The 18,016-nt window shown below is 33.8% G+C and overlaps 3 protein-coding genes across 5 annotated transcripts; 1 reads left to right on the forward strand and 2 right to left on the reverse strand.

Moving 5' to 3' along the window:
* Positions 1 to 245: 245 nt before the first annotated feature.
* Positions 246 to 5,086, reverse strand: LOC120343057 (uncharacterized). The gene is made up of 12 exons (XM_039412133.2): positions 4,952 to 5,086; positions 4,376 to 4,583; positions 3,959 to 4,065; positions 3,693 to 3,765; positions 3,114 to 3,246; positions 2,847 to 3,009; positions 2,610 to 2,778; positions 2,186 to 2,283; positions 1,902 to 1,973; positions 1,534 to 1,689; positions 1,159 to 1,321; positions 246 to 772 (listed from the first exon to the last, which is right to left on the reverse strand). The coding sequence occupies exons 1-12, from the start codon at positions 5,054 to 5,056 to the stop codon at positions 648 to 650; spliced, it is 1,572 nt and encodes a 523-aa protein (XP_039268067.2). The 5' UTR covers positions 5,057 to 5,086; the 3' UTR covers positions 246 to 647.
* Positions 5,087 to 6,507: 1,421 nt separating this feature from the next.
* Positions 6,508 to 13,694, reverse strand: LOC120342497 (uncharacterized). 3 transcript variants are annotated; one of them, XM_078110967.1, is made up of 13 exons: positions 13,543 to 13,694; positions 13,073 to 13,202; positions 12,322 to 12,529; positions 11,977 to 12,083; positions 11,324 to 11,396; positions 10,491 to 10,623; positions 9,976 to 10,138; positions 9,240 to 9,408; positions 8,905 to 9,002; positions 8,174 to 8,245; positions 7,913 to 8,068; positions 7,640 to 7,802; positions 6,508 to 7,287 (listed from the first exon to the last, which is right to left on the reverse strand). In XM_078110967.1, exons 2-13 carry the CDS (start codon positions 13,172 to 13,174, stop codon positions 7,163 to 7,165), a joined length of 1,569 nt encoding a protein of 522 aa, XP_077967093.1. In that variant the 5' UTR covers positions 13,175 to 13,202; positions 13,543 to 13,694; the 3' UTR covers positions 6,508 to 7,162. The 3 variants fall into 3 exon arrangements, with proteins under 3 accessions (XP_077967093.1, XP_077967092.1, XP_077967094.1); XM_078110966.1 differs by having other exon boundaries at positions 13,445 to 13,689; XM_078110968.1 differs by having other exon boundaries at positions 13,548 to 13,685.
* A 1,376-nt stretch (positions 13,695 to 15,070) lies between these two features.
* LOC120341793 (uncharacterized) lies at positions 15,071 to 17,690 on the forward strand. Its single transcript, XM_078110512.1, has 7 exons — positions 15,071 to 15,241; positions 15,592 to 15,799; positions 16,069 to 16,175; positions 16,486 to 16,558; positions 17,030 to 17,162; positions 17,429 to 17,591; positions 17,634 to 17,690. Exons 1-7 carry the CDS (start codon positions 15,107 to 15,109, stop codon positions 17,688 to 17,690), a joined length of 876 nt encoding a protein of 291 aa, XP_077966638.1. The 5' UTR covers positions 15,071 to 15,106.
* Positions 17,691 to 18,016: the final 326 nt, after the last annotated feature.

Here is an 18,016-nt window from a genome sequence, read left to right on the forward strand (position 1 = left end):
TTATATAAAAGTACATTTCTTAGTATGGAGCAACATGATAAGAAGAATTCATGGTAATAAAAATGATTTTCCAAATCAGGTTTGTCTGTGACATTTTCAAAAACTGAAAATTTGCTGAATGACATCACGTCATCCAACGGAATTCATTAAATGCTTGAACATTGGTCAATGAACAACCGTCTTTGAGAGCGACCAGCAAGCAATACACTGAACGAACGTATTGATTCAACAATACCATACATGATTAATTAAAATTGTAAAGCGAATCTCACAAAAGAACGAAGCGATAGTGAACCTATTAAAATACATTAATCAAAACTTGTGAACTTTTCACCTGGTAACATTCGCGAAATATTTGCTCAGACATCCGATAAATTCAGTAGACAGGTATATATATATTAAATATGGAATTTTGTTACAACAATATGTATTACGGTTATCCATTTTATTGTTACAACTGTATTTGTAAGGCTTTCAATTCTTGAGTTACTTCAACTTTCGCTTTATTTATCACTAACTGCATCTCTGATAATTCTTTTATTTTATATCATGTCGATTTCATTTGACAAATTTAATACAAAATGTATATTGGTGTTGAGCAATGCCATATTATTTATATATATATAAATGAAAAGTAAAAACCAGATTCACAATTTCGATTTATTTGCTTCGTCTCGCATCAAACGTCGAAGTATTTTTCCGCTTGCACTTTTCATAATTTTATCACAAAATTCTATTCCTCCATGTAGATGCTTGTATTTTGAAAGTTGACCTTCAAACACAATGCAAATTTTGGAAAACTGGAATAGCGTACTTTAACTATGGTTGACCTCTTTAAACTAAAAAAAATCATCAATGAAAATGCATTACCAAAATCCCAAAATATTACAGATCGCAGCGATCTATACAGATCGCTGGATTTATAATGGGAGCTGATCAACACAAAATCGAACTAGATGTATTTGCTGTTGTGCGTGTTACATTTATATTAACTCCTGCTTCCTAGCGAAATCGATATACCTACTCAAGTGTGCAAATCTTTCAAAGGAATTTTCGACAACCTCATAGCGCGTCGTGTGTGGCTATTTTCATTTATATATGTATATATATATATATATTATGCTTTCCTTTATCGCGTAATAATATTATTCAAATTACCTGCGATATGGTTATGAATCTCCTCTTTTGTTAAACTTGGATCGTTTGGGACAACAAATGCTTTTGCAACTTCTCCTGCTTCTAGATCGGAAACTCCAATTACTGCTACATCAGCAATTTTAGGATGGGAAATTAAAACTTCTTCCAGTTCAGCCGGGGCAACCTTGTAATGTTAAATCATAATAAAAAACTGAAAAAAAAAAGCATTTAAGATACAAAGGTTTGTTATTATTTGACGTACAGTCTTGTTACTGGCATTAGCAGCGTGTTGAATCAAGATTTTTTGTCTGCATTGATCTGCGCTTGACTATAATCAACTATATTTACTGGCAAGTTGCACGTAACTCGCACAACATATCACTCTAAAAACATTACCTGAAATCCTTTGTATTTTATTAATTCTTTTAATCGGTCAATAACATAAATCATCTCATTGTTGTCAAAATATCCAATATCACCAGTATGAAGCCATCCTTCTGCATCTATCGTGTTTGCTGTTGCTGATGAGTTCTTGAAATAGCCTTTCATTACCTGCAAAAACGATGAAGTAAATGAGAGTTTATGTTTTCTATTATTCAGGTTCATTTATATTATGAACGGAATGAAGTTTTGAATATAGACATAGAGAGTGAGTGAGGGATATACCAACTATGGCTATGGATTGGATTCAAAAGAAATACGAGCATATACATAATAATACCTTTTATTTGACATGCCTTTGAAGTTTCAGAACTCACCCATACCTGTGGACCTTTCACACACAATTCTCCATTCTGATATGGCCCTACTTCCGCGCCAGTTTCAATGTTGATTATCTACAAATAACAAAAACGAAGTCTTCAAAAACAAATAAAGACCTCAGAGTATTTATTTTTCATTGCAGTATTTTTAATGAAAATGTGCACTCTTTTGGTACATATAAATTCTGCCGTACCCAGCGTCACTGACTTTTAATGCAATGGAATAGAGTAACTTTGGTAGATCTGTATGTACCAAAATTTAGTCAATTGCCGAAATTTATAGTTACCTTAATCTTTGTGTTAGCACAAACACGACCAACGGAGTTATGCGGGGTCATCTGAAAATCAGACGCTACAACAGGAACGCACTCTGTCAGTGCCCAACCTAAAAACATCAAGCCCAAAGTTGAAAGGGTTCGATTACTGAAAATTAGTATAAAAAATAATAAAGGAAAATATCATTAAAATCAATAAGCACTCCACGGCAATTCGTGTTGGTATATTTTCAGCACTTGGAAAGAAAAACAAGAAATTCGTTATTGTACCAATTAATTATAAAAGCCATATTAAACAGTAAAGCTGTCGTTTACATGATTCGCCAGTTTTTGTGCCTTTGAAATGAATATTTACCAATTTATAAAGACATCCTAAATGCTCGTTTCTTCGTTAAAAGGAAAGAATATTTAACGAATGTTAGAACTGATTGATCACCTTGTGCAACTTGGCATTTCAGCTTTGTAGACAAAATTGATGCAACTTCACGTGGTAGAGGAGCAGCTCCACATTTCAATGATAACAAAGATGAAAGGTCGTACTTTTCCAGCAAAGGGGACTTGGCGAACATCAGAAGCATTGGAGGAACGCCCGAAAATTGTGTTATCTGCAAAATATTGTTATATAATCAATAAATCTGATATTTAAAATAATACAATCTTGATTTTGTAATACCTTGTATTTTTCAATAGATTGGAAACACCTTTCTACATTAAATCTGACATCAAGAACGTGTCGTACGCCCTGGTCCAACGTCGCAAAAGATACCATCAATCCGTAAATATGAAACATGGGAAGAACAGAATATACACTGTCAGGTTTGAATCCCATATTCATTCTAAAATATACAGGCAAGATTGGAGCAAGCAACTGGGTTAAATGTAGCAATGCATTATGACGTCATTTGTTGCGTTTTACAAGTCTACATTACTTAGAGCTTACTTATGAATTGACAGACACGACACAAAATTATAGTGAGTCAGCATTACACCCTTTGGCATTCCGGTTGTTCCACTCGAGTATGGAAGAAACAAGACATCTTCACGTGGATCGATTTGAACATTCCTTGGAAAGGCTGTAATGGAGCAATTTCAACGCATAAATTAGATTAAATCTGGATTTTTAAAGTTCTTTGTTATATATACTCAATCCATTCAAGGTCAGTGATCCCAAATTTATTCAATTAACGAAACAGCAAATATTGTCAAAAGTCTTCGTGAATCTACAAAGTAAGATCGGAAATGATGAATTCGGTAGTTATTTAAATTGGGTAATTTAATTAAAAAATAGGTTGTTTCTGTTTCTAGTAGATTAAAATTGGATATAAAATTTTTTAAATCCAGATGCACGAGCATGCAACGTTCTTGCCTACTTTGAATCAAATCCATATCTATGTCTATTTCGAACGTTCGATATCGTTGATTTAAAACCAACAACCAATTTCCTGGGGAATCGCACGTTTAATAGTCGCTATTCAACTTAATTAAAAAATATTTCATTTGAACTTTTAAATAAAGTTACCGCTTCCATCTTCATCTCTTATAAGATCATCAAAACTCTCAACTCCTGCTATCTTTCCAATAGTGTATATTTTCTAGGAAAAAGCGCATCTGATTCTGTTTTATTAGAGGCAAATAAAAAATGACTCGGTGGCTATTGGCTCGATTGAGGCGACCCAATTTAATATGAAGTACAACATAGAGAAAACTAATTCTAAAACTTTTCTCTGTTCATTAGTATATATATATATATATACATGATTTACACCCTATATATTCTATTCATACCTGCAAAGAAGAAACAATCTCCGCCACATTTTTCACCTTTTCATAAGATGCAGGAACAGCGAATGCCATCGTTGGCTCAGAATGTTGAAATTGCCTTTTCATTTCATCTGTAATCAAAAATACCAAACATTTTGGCTAAGTAAAATATTTTTTCGTGTTATTTATTAATATCACAATATCAACTGATAGTAAACTAGGTGCAATCTCTTTTTCTAGATCAGAATTAAGTTCGTAAGTCACCTCCAGCACTAATTTAATATGAACCTATAAAAAAACTTCCCAAGATGGATGGATATGTAACACTACAAAAGTGCGTGTTGAAGGCGTGTGATATTGCTTGGTTTTTAATTTGTTGAAGTATTCAAATTAACGTTCATAGCGCTTTAGTCTATTGGTAAGAAATAAAAATAATTTTACTTTGTGTATACAATGGGTTAGACGTAGTTATTGTTGCTCCACAAGCGGCAACAGCTAACATAACAATGATGTATTCTGGACTGTTTGAAGCACAAGTCGCTACAATATCACCCTTCTTCAATCCTCGCCTTGATAATGCACTTGCACATTTTATGGTGATATTTGCAACGTCGCCAAATGTTATTTCCCGCCCCGTTGGAGCATGTATCTGTAAACCACATTAATATATATTACCGTTTTGAAATGCAAATGTTATTAATAAGACCAAACCGTTATTATCAACAATATTTAATTTATGTAATGTTTTCTTATATTCCTAATTGCTGCATTATACCCATACATTAACTCCTAAGTTTATTTGAACACATGAATTTATTTATTAAATGTAGAAGCGGACTCATTTAATTTCCGTATTCTCCTCAAAATTTCTAAATTGATTTGTAAAAAAGTTGCACGGATCGACTATTTAATTTTAAAAGTCAAATATTTAAAAAATATCAGATTATCACACATTAAACAATATTTGAAAATTGTGGTTCGTAGTGTGAGAGCCAAAATTGAATTATGTTTACTCACAATGGCTGTTCTGTCGCAGCGACGACGATACAACGATTTTAAAATATAATCCGTCAAAGAAACTTCAGGAATCACAATTTCTGGATATCTGCTTACAAGTGGCATGATACTATTTTTATACTACCTCAGTTACTTTGAGAAAAAATTTTAAACTGTTAGTGGTATGATTTCAAAATATACTGTATTGTGGCATTCGGCACCATATAGCTGTCAACTTTATGATAAACTTTTTTAATTTACCTGATACTAATGTCAACAATGAATAAATTCTTATTTTGTATTTTGTTTGTAAAAAATCCAGCTACATTATTTTTTCAGAAACAATGCAATAGCAGTTGACAAGCTGCAAAATTCATGCTGCGCGGAGATTCTTAAGGATGAATTGCAACAGTTGGCGGAAACACACACAGTCGTCAACTGGCTTGATCGAAGCTCAGTTAGATAGACCTCACTTAAATAACCGATTGAGCAACTATTAAGTGCAAATTAATAAATTTTCTACATCTTGAAAATCGATCATCATTAAACACGAAGTGTACATCACATCTTTTTGTTAAATTCGTGTTGTTGTCGGATTTTATCTTGTTGTCATTGCTCTCTCTTTTTAATCCTAACAGTTGTAATAAGTAGCTAACCTCTCAGCCTTATTGAACTCGATATTTCACGAAAATTGTTGTATTTGGTTCAATAAGAACAAAACATATTCTGTTCCATACTGCATAACAGCACTGTATTGCTTGAGCGCAGATCTCTTCAACAACGTTGGGGACGCTCAGACCTTACCTTACCGGTACCGTATCAGTCGTACCAGCGACTTCTTTATTGTGTGATCATCGTTATTTCACTTAGCAGCTGGATTTGAAAAGGAGGTTTACAATATAAGCCTAAATAAAATTGCAACGTCCATATTTAATTTGTTCTATTGCAATAAAGCTGGCTCGACACTATGACATGACTGCTAGCAAGGCTGTAAGTCTAAACTGAACAAAGTTTTAATGTTTACTGTCAACCAGACCGCTTTTAGGGTTGATGCCGTTTGTCGGCATATGTAAGATTAATCATTGACTTAACTTCGGCAGAAATGAATGACTCTTTGTGTGGTATGCAGATGCACGGTGCAGTTTCACAATCCCGTTCGAACATTTTCTGAAATTTGCCGTGACAGTGTATTTCCTAAGGCACATGTGCAAAATTAGCAAACACTGGTGCACTTAATTCTGGATTTGGCCAGTTGTATTTCTCGCTGTCATTAGGTAAGTTGCGGGCTGCTTAGTGTTTCCATCCCGCCTAAAGTTATAATTAATCTGACCACCGGCCTATCCACCACTCATCACATTTTGATCAATTCATTACCAGAACCTTAAAATGCAGTTGGGTGATAAATGGACATTCACTCTAATTCTTATCATTTACATATATTTAGGTTTGCCATATATATGAAACAAAAACCTGAACTTTCTATTCGGCATTTTGATAATTTGATGAAAGTACAGCTAACGCTAGATGTTAAATTGACGCATCAATTGTATAATAATTATGGCATTACTTCTCTTTCACTACTTTAGTGACGTAATTCGCAAATCAGTGGTTAATAGACTGCTTCAGTTAAGAAAAAACTTGTATTAATTCTGGATAAAAAAATACATATGACTGACATGCAGCATGATCGGGACATCTACGTCCACCGGGTGGGGCGACGGGACAGCTTATCAAAATCGAGACAGTCCCAGCCAAACCGGGGCGTATGATAAGCCTATATATATATTGTATGAATACAGAAAGTCAAGTGAGCAATCGTAGGTTGTAATCGTAATGAAAATTAAAAAAAAAGATTGGAAACACTGATGTAGTAAAACTTTGCACTTGCCTTCTGAATACAACTACAGCCAATAAATATCTATTATAAAATCATAAACTTCACCTTCAAGAACAGCTACTTGAGTCTGAGTCAAATTGATATGCTTGAAAGACTTATATATTGCGTTGTAAGATGATACAATATAATGAATCGGTATAATATAAGAAATAGATTTTAACAGGAATTCTTGTTCACGCTTGATTCGTAATAGGCCTAACTTTTAAAGCCATGTAAGTTTCTGCCGATTATTACAAGGATCGTTAACGGAAATAACATCGAAATTGGAAAAATATAAATTATTCATTCTCAAATTAATACTATATATTAATATGCATAGTAGAGTAAGACCTAAATCATAATTTAGATTTTTTTGCTTCTTCTCGCAAAACGCGACGTAGAATCTTCCCTGTTGCACTTTTCGCAATGTAATCACGAAATTCTATTCCGCCATACAGATGTTTATATTTTGAAAGTTGGCCTTTGGAATAAAACAAAATGATTATTCATATGAAGATATGTGAAAAGCATGTATTTTAGTTTAGCAATTTTGTGAATAAAGCATTACAAGCTCCAATTAGACATTAGTATTGGTCGCTACTGTTTCGATATTGGCTGGCAACAGCGAAGATAATGTTATCCTATAAGCTTTGTTACATTGGATCTTACACAATTCATCTTTTCTTTTTGCATGTTTTTACTTTTGTTTATTTCTAACGACCCAAATAAAGTTACACTTATAACTTTGTTCGTCCAAAACTGTATAGTGTGGAAATATAGACGTACATTGTATTATTGAATATATTGTAGTAAATATTATTCTATCTCTTCACCTGCGATAAACTTGTGGATCTCGTCCTTTGTTAAACTCGGATCTTTTGGAACAACATATGCTTTTGCAAGTTCTCCTGCTTGGAAATCTGGAATTCCAACAACTGCTGCATCAGCAATTTTAGGATGAGCAACTAGAACTTCCTCTAATTCAGCTGGGGCCACCTTTTAATGTATAGATAAAACGTGTAAAATAAAAATAAAAATACACACAATCCAATCTAATATCACTACACGTAAGTTGCGCCTATTTACTATCAAAGTGAACAAATTACCTGGAATCCTTTATATTTTATCAACTCTTTCAGTCGATCAATAATAAAAATCATTTCATTGTCGTCATAATATCCAATATCTCCAGTGTGAAGCCATCCGTCTGAATCGATTGTCCTTGTAGTTGCAGTTGGGTTTTTGAAATAACCTTTCATTATCTACAATATGTTGTAAGCGCATTAAAAATAATGTCGAAAGAAAAAAAAATGCTTAATTTGGATGTTTTTGAGCATGACTAGTAGAAAAGAAATTATTTTTCATACCTGAGGACCTTTAACACACAATTCTCCGTTTTTATATGCTCCTAGTTCCGCACCAGTTTCAATATCAATCACCTGAGGATAGAAACAAAAAAGGTTCCAACGAAGCTAAAAAGTTGTGGTCCTTGCCTATAGAAATCCCACGAATTATATAGGTCAACTGTTATAAATTTGAATGCTGTGGTTCACGGACGGGACTTGGTATTCTCAAATATTTGTGCATTGACTCTGATATTATTGTATTAAAAAAATTCAACACACAAATAATCGAAACGAAAAATAAAATACTGGGGAAACGTATAATTTGCAAGAAAAAATATCTCTCCTGCTACATCGTAGTAGATTAATTATAAATCGGTGTATTAAGTCACATCAACTTATTTATGCAACAACGAGAAAGCTTCTTTACTATGAATCTCCTTAATCCTTTCTAATACACTATTGACCTCCTACAGTTTGACTGTTATAGCGATAAGTAATCATGAGTGATGAAATATCCACTTGTCTTATAGCTTAACATCCATCTTATTATTGGTGTTATGAAACACGTGCTTTTTATCAGAACGTGCAAACTGAAACGTTGCTGCTTTTCGACGGCGGTATTCCGATACGAATAGTAATATTTTTTTTGTTCTTTCATACTATTGATTATGCTTACGCTTCTTGATTATCACTTTCGTTTCTTTTGGCTCTTGGTAATTCTATATTTACTAAAGTATGTTGAAGAAATTTACCTTAATTTTTGTGTTTGCACATACACTGCCAACAGAGTTATATGGGGTTATTTGCAAATTCGCCATTGTAATAGGAACACACTCAGTCAATCCCCAGCCTGTCAAGTGTATATATAAGTTTAGTCAAATATCATCAAAGATTAAAATATAGGCCCACTGAGACGCAAGTAATATATTTATATTATTTGTTCTTCCATTTGGTATAATATCCTAAGCAAGGGCGGTAAAATATCAGTTTAAATATTTAAATAAATTGTATTGTTTGCATCAGCCGTAGTGTTAAAAAATATACATCATTGTGTTGGATATAGCACAGCATAAACAATAAGCGTTACCTTGTGAAACCGGGCAATTTAGCTTTGAAGCCAATATTGATGCGACTTCTCGGGGTAAAGGCGCAGCCCCGCTTGATATTGTTAACAGAGAAGAAAGATCGTATTTTTCTAACAAAGGAGATTTTGCAATTGCAAGTAGCATTGGAGGAACGCTGGAGAATCGTGTCACCTGCAAAAATAATGAGTTTTATTCCTATCCTATAGATACTTTACTTCTATAGATGAATATTTGACACATTGCAGAACAAACCGACGTTTAAGCAAACACCGCAGGTGATGAAAAAAGTTACTTTTCACTTATTTAAAAGCTATACCTTATGTTTAAATTGGTTGGTTGGTTGTTTGCATTGTTGTTGCAGGTCAAAATCGCCAGGGCTTTTGATTTTTTAAATTAAAAGGGAAATTTACCCAAGAACAATATGTTCCCATATGCACTCTGATCCCCAAGGCTCATCTTTTTACCCCAAATTCTGCATTTAGAAGCAATTTCACCCCACACAAATTTATCACTTGTGTCCATATACATCTGTGAGTTGTTTAATTATTATATCTGTTACTATAATTCTGGCTCACACAAATCAAATTTGTCTCAGTTTGAAAAATGAATTTGAAAATAAATATACTTATATCCGTAAATATATCATTATATTATTTAATCCTCTGACCACAAAAAATTAGCATATTATGCCATCGAATTTGGACTAGGAGATTTTATTTTCTTACACTAATGAATTACCTTGTATTTCTCAATACACTGGAACCAATTTTCTAGATTGAATCTGACATCGAGAACATGTTTTAATCCTTGATCCAAAGCAACGAAAGCTACCAACAATCCATAAATATGAAACAATGGGAGAACAGAATATATACTGTCGGAATTAAATCCTGGATTTATCCTAGAACATAAAAAGATTGTGAATATTTTGACAACATGTTAAATGCATTTGTTTTTTATATTTGCTCGTTACTGGCTGAAATTTATTAACGGTAATCAATAGTATGGTAAATTAACACAACACATGAAATCATTACAACCGGATAAAAACGAAGTTAGTTATAAATATACAATGAGAATATGACAAAATTGAAGAAACGTTAGCAAAAAAAACCGTCTTGATAACAAAGTTTTGAATTAATCCATCCATTCGATTTAATGATGTAAAAATTTGCCTTGTCGATAAGATTAAATAAAAATACGTGAGTCGTAACGTGCTAATTCGTAATATGGTTGTATGATTATATCCTTACTTGCACATTGTTATGCATGATATAAAGTTGTGATGAGTCAACATCACACCTTTTGGTAACCCAGTTGTTCCGCTTGAATATGGAAGAAACAAAATATCTTCACATGGATCTATTTGAACATTCCTTGGAAAAGCTGAAACGAAACAATTCAGAAAAGTAAATAAGAAAGCAAAGCTAAAATTGCAATAAAGAAGGATATAAATGCTTACTAAATTTTAATAGCTATTTATTCATACCAGTTCAAATTATCTTACATTTATGTCTCACTCACGGAAAACTGCAGAAAATTGTACTTACTCTCCTGCATAATATGCCATATTTCAATGTAACTTCTAGACCAGGGGTTCCCAAGCTTTTTTTAGAACGACCCCAAAGACAACTTTCAAGTGTCCAGTGCGACCCCAGGTCAATATATATATTTTCAATAATGAAACTTCTGAAGCTTCCTTCACTGGACTTTTGAGTTTGGTCATGTGGTGATATTAAGTAAAATAAGCTGAAACCAAACAGTGATGTCGCAATAAGCACCTACATTTTCTATAGCATCAGCATAGAGCAATGCCTATGAGCCTGTTTTACAGTACGCCATGGTACAAGCTGCTAAATTTAACATGATTTATCAAATCTTAGATGTTTTGTACATTCATCCTCCACCATACCTCAGCGACCCCACCGACCCCATGACCTGTTTGCGACCCCACCTACTTATCACTCCGACCCAATTTGGGGTCGCGACCCCTGGTTTGGGAACCTCTGTTTTAGACCTTGTAAGATTTCGACGTATTGCAAACACTTAGTTAACATTAAAGAACACAAGCGAATTTGTGACTTACCACTTCCATTATCATTACTTATGAGATCATCAAAACTCTCAACTCCGGCAATCTTTCCAATGGTGTAAATTTTCTATACGAAAATACAGTTAATTTTTTTAAGTAAACCGCTTGAATGGAAGCATTTTTATTAAGCACTTTTTTATGCACTTTAAAAACATTTGACAATGAGTGGAGATTTTAAAAATTAGATTTTATTCTTTTTGATATTTCATTTATTGTGATGTCAAGATCATCTTTTGGTGCTCGTGTAGTATGTGAACCAACATGACGGACACCAGAACGTAGTATGTGTATCAGGTTAGCGTTAGGCCATAATTTAAGGTACAAATACTACGGGAGTCACTGGGATAGTCCCCGAACTCGTAATAAAACCAAAATAGGGAAAATTAGGATAAAATTATGTCCTAACATGGTACACATACTACGTTCGTACGGTGTCCGCCATCTTGGTGCACATACAACGGGAGCGCTCGCCTTCGTTATTGATGTAATAATATAACCGAGAACCCGAAACGAGTGTGGATTATGTATCACTGTAGAGTGTAGAGCTTGGTTCTACTGGTCACCATAGTGGGTCAGGTGACTACGCCTAATGGTATGAATCTAGTCTATACCATAACTATGTTCAATTTCTGTATTGTAATTATTACCTCCAATGACGGTACAACCGCCGCGACATTTTTCACACTTTCATATGCCCCGGGAATAACAAATGCCATTTTTGGCTCAGAATGCTGAAACTGATGTTTTATTTCATCTGTAAGCAAAAATATTAAAAAAAAAAACATAACAACGAGTGAATTTAGCGGAAGCGCAATATCACTAATGTAGTCTTAGTTAACAGTGATGAAGGCGCCTACTGGTGCCATTTTTTTCTGAGTTCTAACATTATGAGTTGGTGCTAAGATGTTAGTTATTTGTAAAACTATTGTTACTTCAGGTTCATCCTGATTTCATATACAAAATATTTGTCACGGAAAATTTATCAATCTTACGTTCTGTATACATTGGATTGCACGTAGTGATTGTTGCACCACACGCAGCGGCAGCTAAAAGAACAATGACGTATTCCGGACTGTTGGAAGCGCATGTTGCTACAATATCACCCTTTTTCAATCCACGTCTAGCTAATGCACTTGCACATTTTACAGTCGTATTTGCAATTTCTCCAAAGGTGATTTCACGGGCAGTGGGTGCATCAACCTGTCAAAATATATAAACAAAATTCTTGCACATTTTCGATTAATATATTGATCATATCCTAATACTTAGTCAAGTAGATAAAATGATGGAAGCGGTGTTTGTATGTTTAACCAATGCGAAGTAAGGTCTAGAATTTCTTCTGTAATCCCATATTTAGAACGTACATTAACCAATAAATAAGACATACGTTTCATACTAATTCCCGTTTTCTTAGTAATCTCCTTTATTTTTCTATAAATTTCACAATGAATCGTGAGTCGAGTGAAACTTTTTTGAACTTTCGGACTCTCCCTCGAATTGAGTCACCAAACATTTAAAAAAAGATTAGATCACCATTTAAACAGAATATTGACATCAATTTTTTACTAGTTTTGGGCATATGTCTTAAACAACAAAATCGAATCGGGGCTGAGCGTCTCTGTTTGAGCCACATTTTCTTTGCCCAACGCACTCTGGTATAAATGTGAACACAAATACACAGCATTTCTGTAACCTTATAATATACTGTAAGGTTGAATAAAAGTTATACATATATATACTCACGATAGCTATTCTGTTGTAATGTTGATAAAGCGATTTGAAGATGTAATCCGTTAGAGAAACTTGAGGAATCACAACTTCAGGAAATCTGCTTATGAGCGGCATTTTGGTATCAAGACTTCGTTTCTATCGCCTTGAAAATTGAATTAGGAAATTAGCTTGTTGTTTGAACTAATAACAGCTGTTTAAAGCACTTGTGTGACACGAAAATGTTCCTTCCGTATGTAATTCTTAAATATTTTTGACTATGTCTGTTATTGACGCATGCTCGAAACTTGAATCTGACTTTGAGATATTGTATGTGATCACGAGTAACGTAAAATACGTTACACAAGATGTAATATTCTTCCGATATAATTATGTAAATCTAACTACACTCTCTGCCTTTCAAATCTGAATGCGCACTGCAATTTCGTGAACCAGGTATATATAAAGTGAATGTTGATAATGGATGACTTCATTACAATACATACATCACAGATAGAACGTCAAAATCCCGCTGCTATGAATGGATATCTAGAATAACCATGGCGATGTCTTGAGGTATAATATACGTATAAGTCCGCTCATGAATCCTGTTTAACTCTCAATTCTGACTCAAAACGTTATAGGTTAAGAGCCAATTGTCCCGCATTGCAAAATGACTGTGCGTGTCATATTAAACTATTGATTAGAACTTATCATGATGCACTTTACCTACCGACGCAGCTAAACTATAAGGTTCTGGAATGTAAATACAACCTGAAATAACCGCACAGTCGCTACACGGATGGCAGGAGTATGTTCGATAAACCGTTAACGGCTTTCATAGGCAAATAAATTAATCATTGACTTATTGGTATGTAAAATGACCAAAGGCCCATCATAAGCTGTATTGATCCCATATCAACTTCACACATATGCCATGGATGGCCGCCTAGGGCCCTAGAAGCAAGTCATCGCTGAAAGCTTCTTTTTGCACAAACCAATCTCATTAACCTGCATACAAGAATATTCAATCCAGTCAGCAAATGTTGGCTAATTATAGGTATTCGTAGATAAAGTAAATGCAAGTGCATGCCGTTAACGTATGTATCAGAGCACGAAATTATAATTTTGAACTGAGTGGGTGTATGATTGTTTATGTATCTTTCAATGTTTCCGTATGACAAGCATGAAATACAATACGCATGAATGGAACGCAGTCGAAGAATAAATACTAAATACGCAGTTTTTTCTTGCTGCCATGATCGCGTTTCCTTTCCATTGACGCATCCTGGTAACAGTCTATCTAAAACTACATAAGGTAATAAAAAGCTTTGGATAATAGAGTGAATGTATATATAATGTCTTCTGCCTTGAGAAGTATGAAAAATCAAAAGTAATAAGGTGTATATAAACTTAAAAGATAGTAGTTTACACACACAGACAAGAAAATGAATTTTTAGTCGCTTACAAAGATTTCAAAATTGTTAAAATATTGCATACGCAAGAATCAATAATATATTCCAATAAAAGTACTTAGGCTCCAAAATAGGCTCCAAAAGTTCATTTTGATTTATTTCATTTTAATGAGCACATATTTCTGCAATGCAAATAGGTAAATCAGAGACAAATTTTCGCCTGTTTTGCCATGTAAGTCGGGTCGAGATATATAGCAGCTATGAAGCTAAATACCATTCAAAAATTCCGGCAATGTACATATTTACAATGAGCTATCAAAGGTTTACCAACAGTTAATGCAGTTTGATACTGATGTCAGATGCAATTCAACAATTCGTTAATAATTTACCCGGCATACACTACTGAATATGATCAGTAAAATGAGGAACATCTATATAGAACTGAGAGAACGAGACTTAATATTTGCTACGGCTAGCACCGACCAATGCTAGATTAGGTCCACTGTCAACCTGCCATGTTTGTCTAGAGTTTATACGATCTGAGCTACCAGAAGCTTCATTTTGAATTACTAAACTATCTTAATAAAACTGAATATTAAAACTAGCAGTGTAGCTGGTTTTCTGAAATAATTATAAACAGGAATAGTCTGATTCTATGTGGAAAAGAAAGAAGAGTGTTGAAAGCACGATGCCGATAGAAAGTCGATATTCCGAAGTCGTAATTCCCGATATTTCTTTTTCTGATTACATTTTCAAATCTTTGCGTCGCTATGGAAATAGAGTCGCAATTGTAAGTAATATTCAGAGATATATTTGGATAAGTAGAACTTCAATGCACCTACGAATTCGAGCAAGATTTAAATTGATAGCGTCCAATTTCATTTGCCGTTTCTTGATTGCCGAGATTCGTCGAAATAGCGAGTTGAGAGTCAATTTTTCTTCACTTAGGTATAGTGCTGACTGCTGACATTGTTCACTTCTAACTATAAGCGGTTCTGAGGTGACAGTGGTGAATGCTAGCTACTCACACATTCGGATCTACTATAATTATTAACGTCAATTTTCTCTCTTATTCCCATAAAATGTATTAGGCCACCAGTGTGGTATTTCAAAATAAAGCGTAACAATACTTTTTTGTAGATCGAGGCGGGCACAGGACGAAAACTAACATTTAAAGACATTGAAATCGAAGTGTTGAAGTGTGCAAGTGCGTTGTATAAGCATGGAGTAAGGAAAGGTGATATGGTGGCAACTTCGGCCTGGAACAGTCCGGAATATATCATCGTAATTTTGGCAGCTGCGGCTTGTGGCGCCACAATTACCACTTGCAATCCATTTTACACTGAAGGTAAACATGAGTTGAATCCAAAAATAATAAAGTAAAGTTATAGAATTTTTCACGTAAATAGCTTCGGCTGGCCGGACAGTGGCCCGCGGGCCGTATGTTGCATCCCTCTGCTGTAAAAAAATGATAATAAAGATAAGAGTATTACATATATTCAAATTCGATTTTTCCCCAAATCTAATTATCACTAAGTTGTATTTTCAAGTAAGATATAATCAAAATATTCATTTATCAATAAAATATATTTTAATGAAATTAAATCATATTTTTAGATGAATTACGACATCAGTTGAGTGATTCTCAGCCTAAACTAGTCTTCACTGTAACAAGTTCGTACCAAAAAGTTAAAAACATTTCCTCGACGATATCATCAATTCAGGTAGTGTTCGACCGAATGATGCCATGAAGGTCAGATCTTTCATGGCTAATATAGCGTTGACGAAGTGATTGCTTCCTGATTGTTTTGCATGTTCGTCGTCATTCAAGGTCAAACACGTTAGCAATTTCAATAACGCTTTTGGCAAGAAATTATGAAACTCAGTCTTCTTTTAAATTGTTGAGTTTTCCTGAGATATCATCCTTGTTTTGCTTTATCTATGACCATACAACTTACTTTACGAATCCTAAAAGGCTCTTTTCACAATGAAAATTACGTTTAATGAGAATATTTTGAACTCTTCCTCTTGCAGAAAATATGCAACTTGGGCAAACTCGATGGGGCAGAAACTTATGAAGATCTTGTCAAGAATGAAGATGGAAAAGGTAAATTGCTACATTCCTTTGTAACACAATCACAATAATTCAGTTAGTGGTAATCTTCCTTACATCAATCTTATATTTATTCAAATTGTTATTTTTATTCCAAGCTGAAATATGCAAATGTGACAAATACATTAACATGATTTTTCCTAACTCCGAGTTGATGTTGAAATTTATTTATTTGAAGTCGTTTGAAAACCCAAAAAGTATATTTTATTGTAACATATCATAAAATAGTAATATCCTATTACAATTAGAGCGCTTTCCTTTTCTAAAGCTAAGATAATAATGAACTACAAACTGACTCCCATCATGTGAAACCGCAAGCAAAAGATCCAATTTTAAACTTCGACACATACTAAAATATGGATATTTGAAAAAAATTGTAAGGCTTCTTCCAAGTTTCTGAAACAAAATTACAAAATTATTTTCGAAAGATTCATTAAAATTAAATAATATTTTTTTTTTCAACAGATTTTCCAACTGACATCCAGATCGATCCGCGAGAAGATATATTGTTTTTGCCATACTCTAGTGGCACAACTGGGTTACCAAAAGGAGTTATGTTGACCCATCGAAATTTCGTTTCCAGCCTTGTCATCTTTAAGTAAGATATATTTCTTCTATATTTTAAAAACATTTTCACATTATCACAACATTATCCGCTCAACCATATTGCAACAATTCGGGAATAATCGAATCTACATCTGTGATGATTTATCAGACCCATTTGTATGAAAATTGATATAAAAGTGAAAGGCTGCACAACTTCATACAAAAAGACAATGTCATACAAAAATTATTAATTACTAAAAATAAATGAAGAATATTCATTCATCCACGGTATTCATTCGTTAATCATCTCTATAACAGGGTTAAAACAGGACTTAGTCTGGATTGCATCTATACCGTTTTACCAATATTTCACATGACTGGATTGCTGATAACATTTAAAGCCTTAGATCAGGGCCAAAAGCATCTGCTGGACGTTCGATTTGATGTTGAAAAATTCTTGGCTAATATAGAAAAATACAAGGTAATCTAAAATATATGATGCCTTTATATTATATTTGTGCAGATAACTGTTGATCAGTCAGCATCATATGTTTTGATAAACAAATATTTGAGTGCCTGATAAAACCATATGTCTTCAACTGAATTTAATTATTTTCTTTTTTAAATTTTGAATGTGCATTTGAAAGGCTAATCAAAATGGGTACGGTCTGGCTTCCTCTAATGAACACCAACACTTGTACCATTCGTATACCGACCCTGAATGTGTTTGAATGACTAGATCAGTGGTTCTCAATCTTTTTTCTTTTGTGGCCCATTTTTGTAGCCCAACAATTATTGTGGCCCATCAACCTTTTATTGTAAGGGGAAAATTACAAGAAAAATCAAGATCTTTCTGCAAAAATGAACACTCGAAACGTTTATAAATAAACTGGGAATTACCTCTCA

Source organism: Styela clava, chromosome 3, assembly GCF_964204865.1.
Source record: "Styela clava chromosome 3, kaStyClav1.hap1.2, whole genome shotgun sequence".
Taxonomy (NCBI): Eukaryota; Metazoa; Chordata; class Ascidiacea; order Stolidobranchia; family Styelidae; genus Styela; species Styela clava.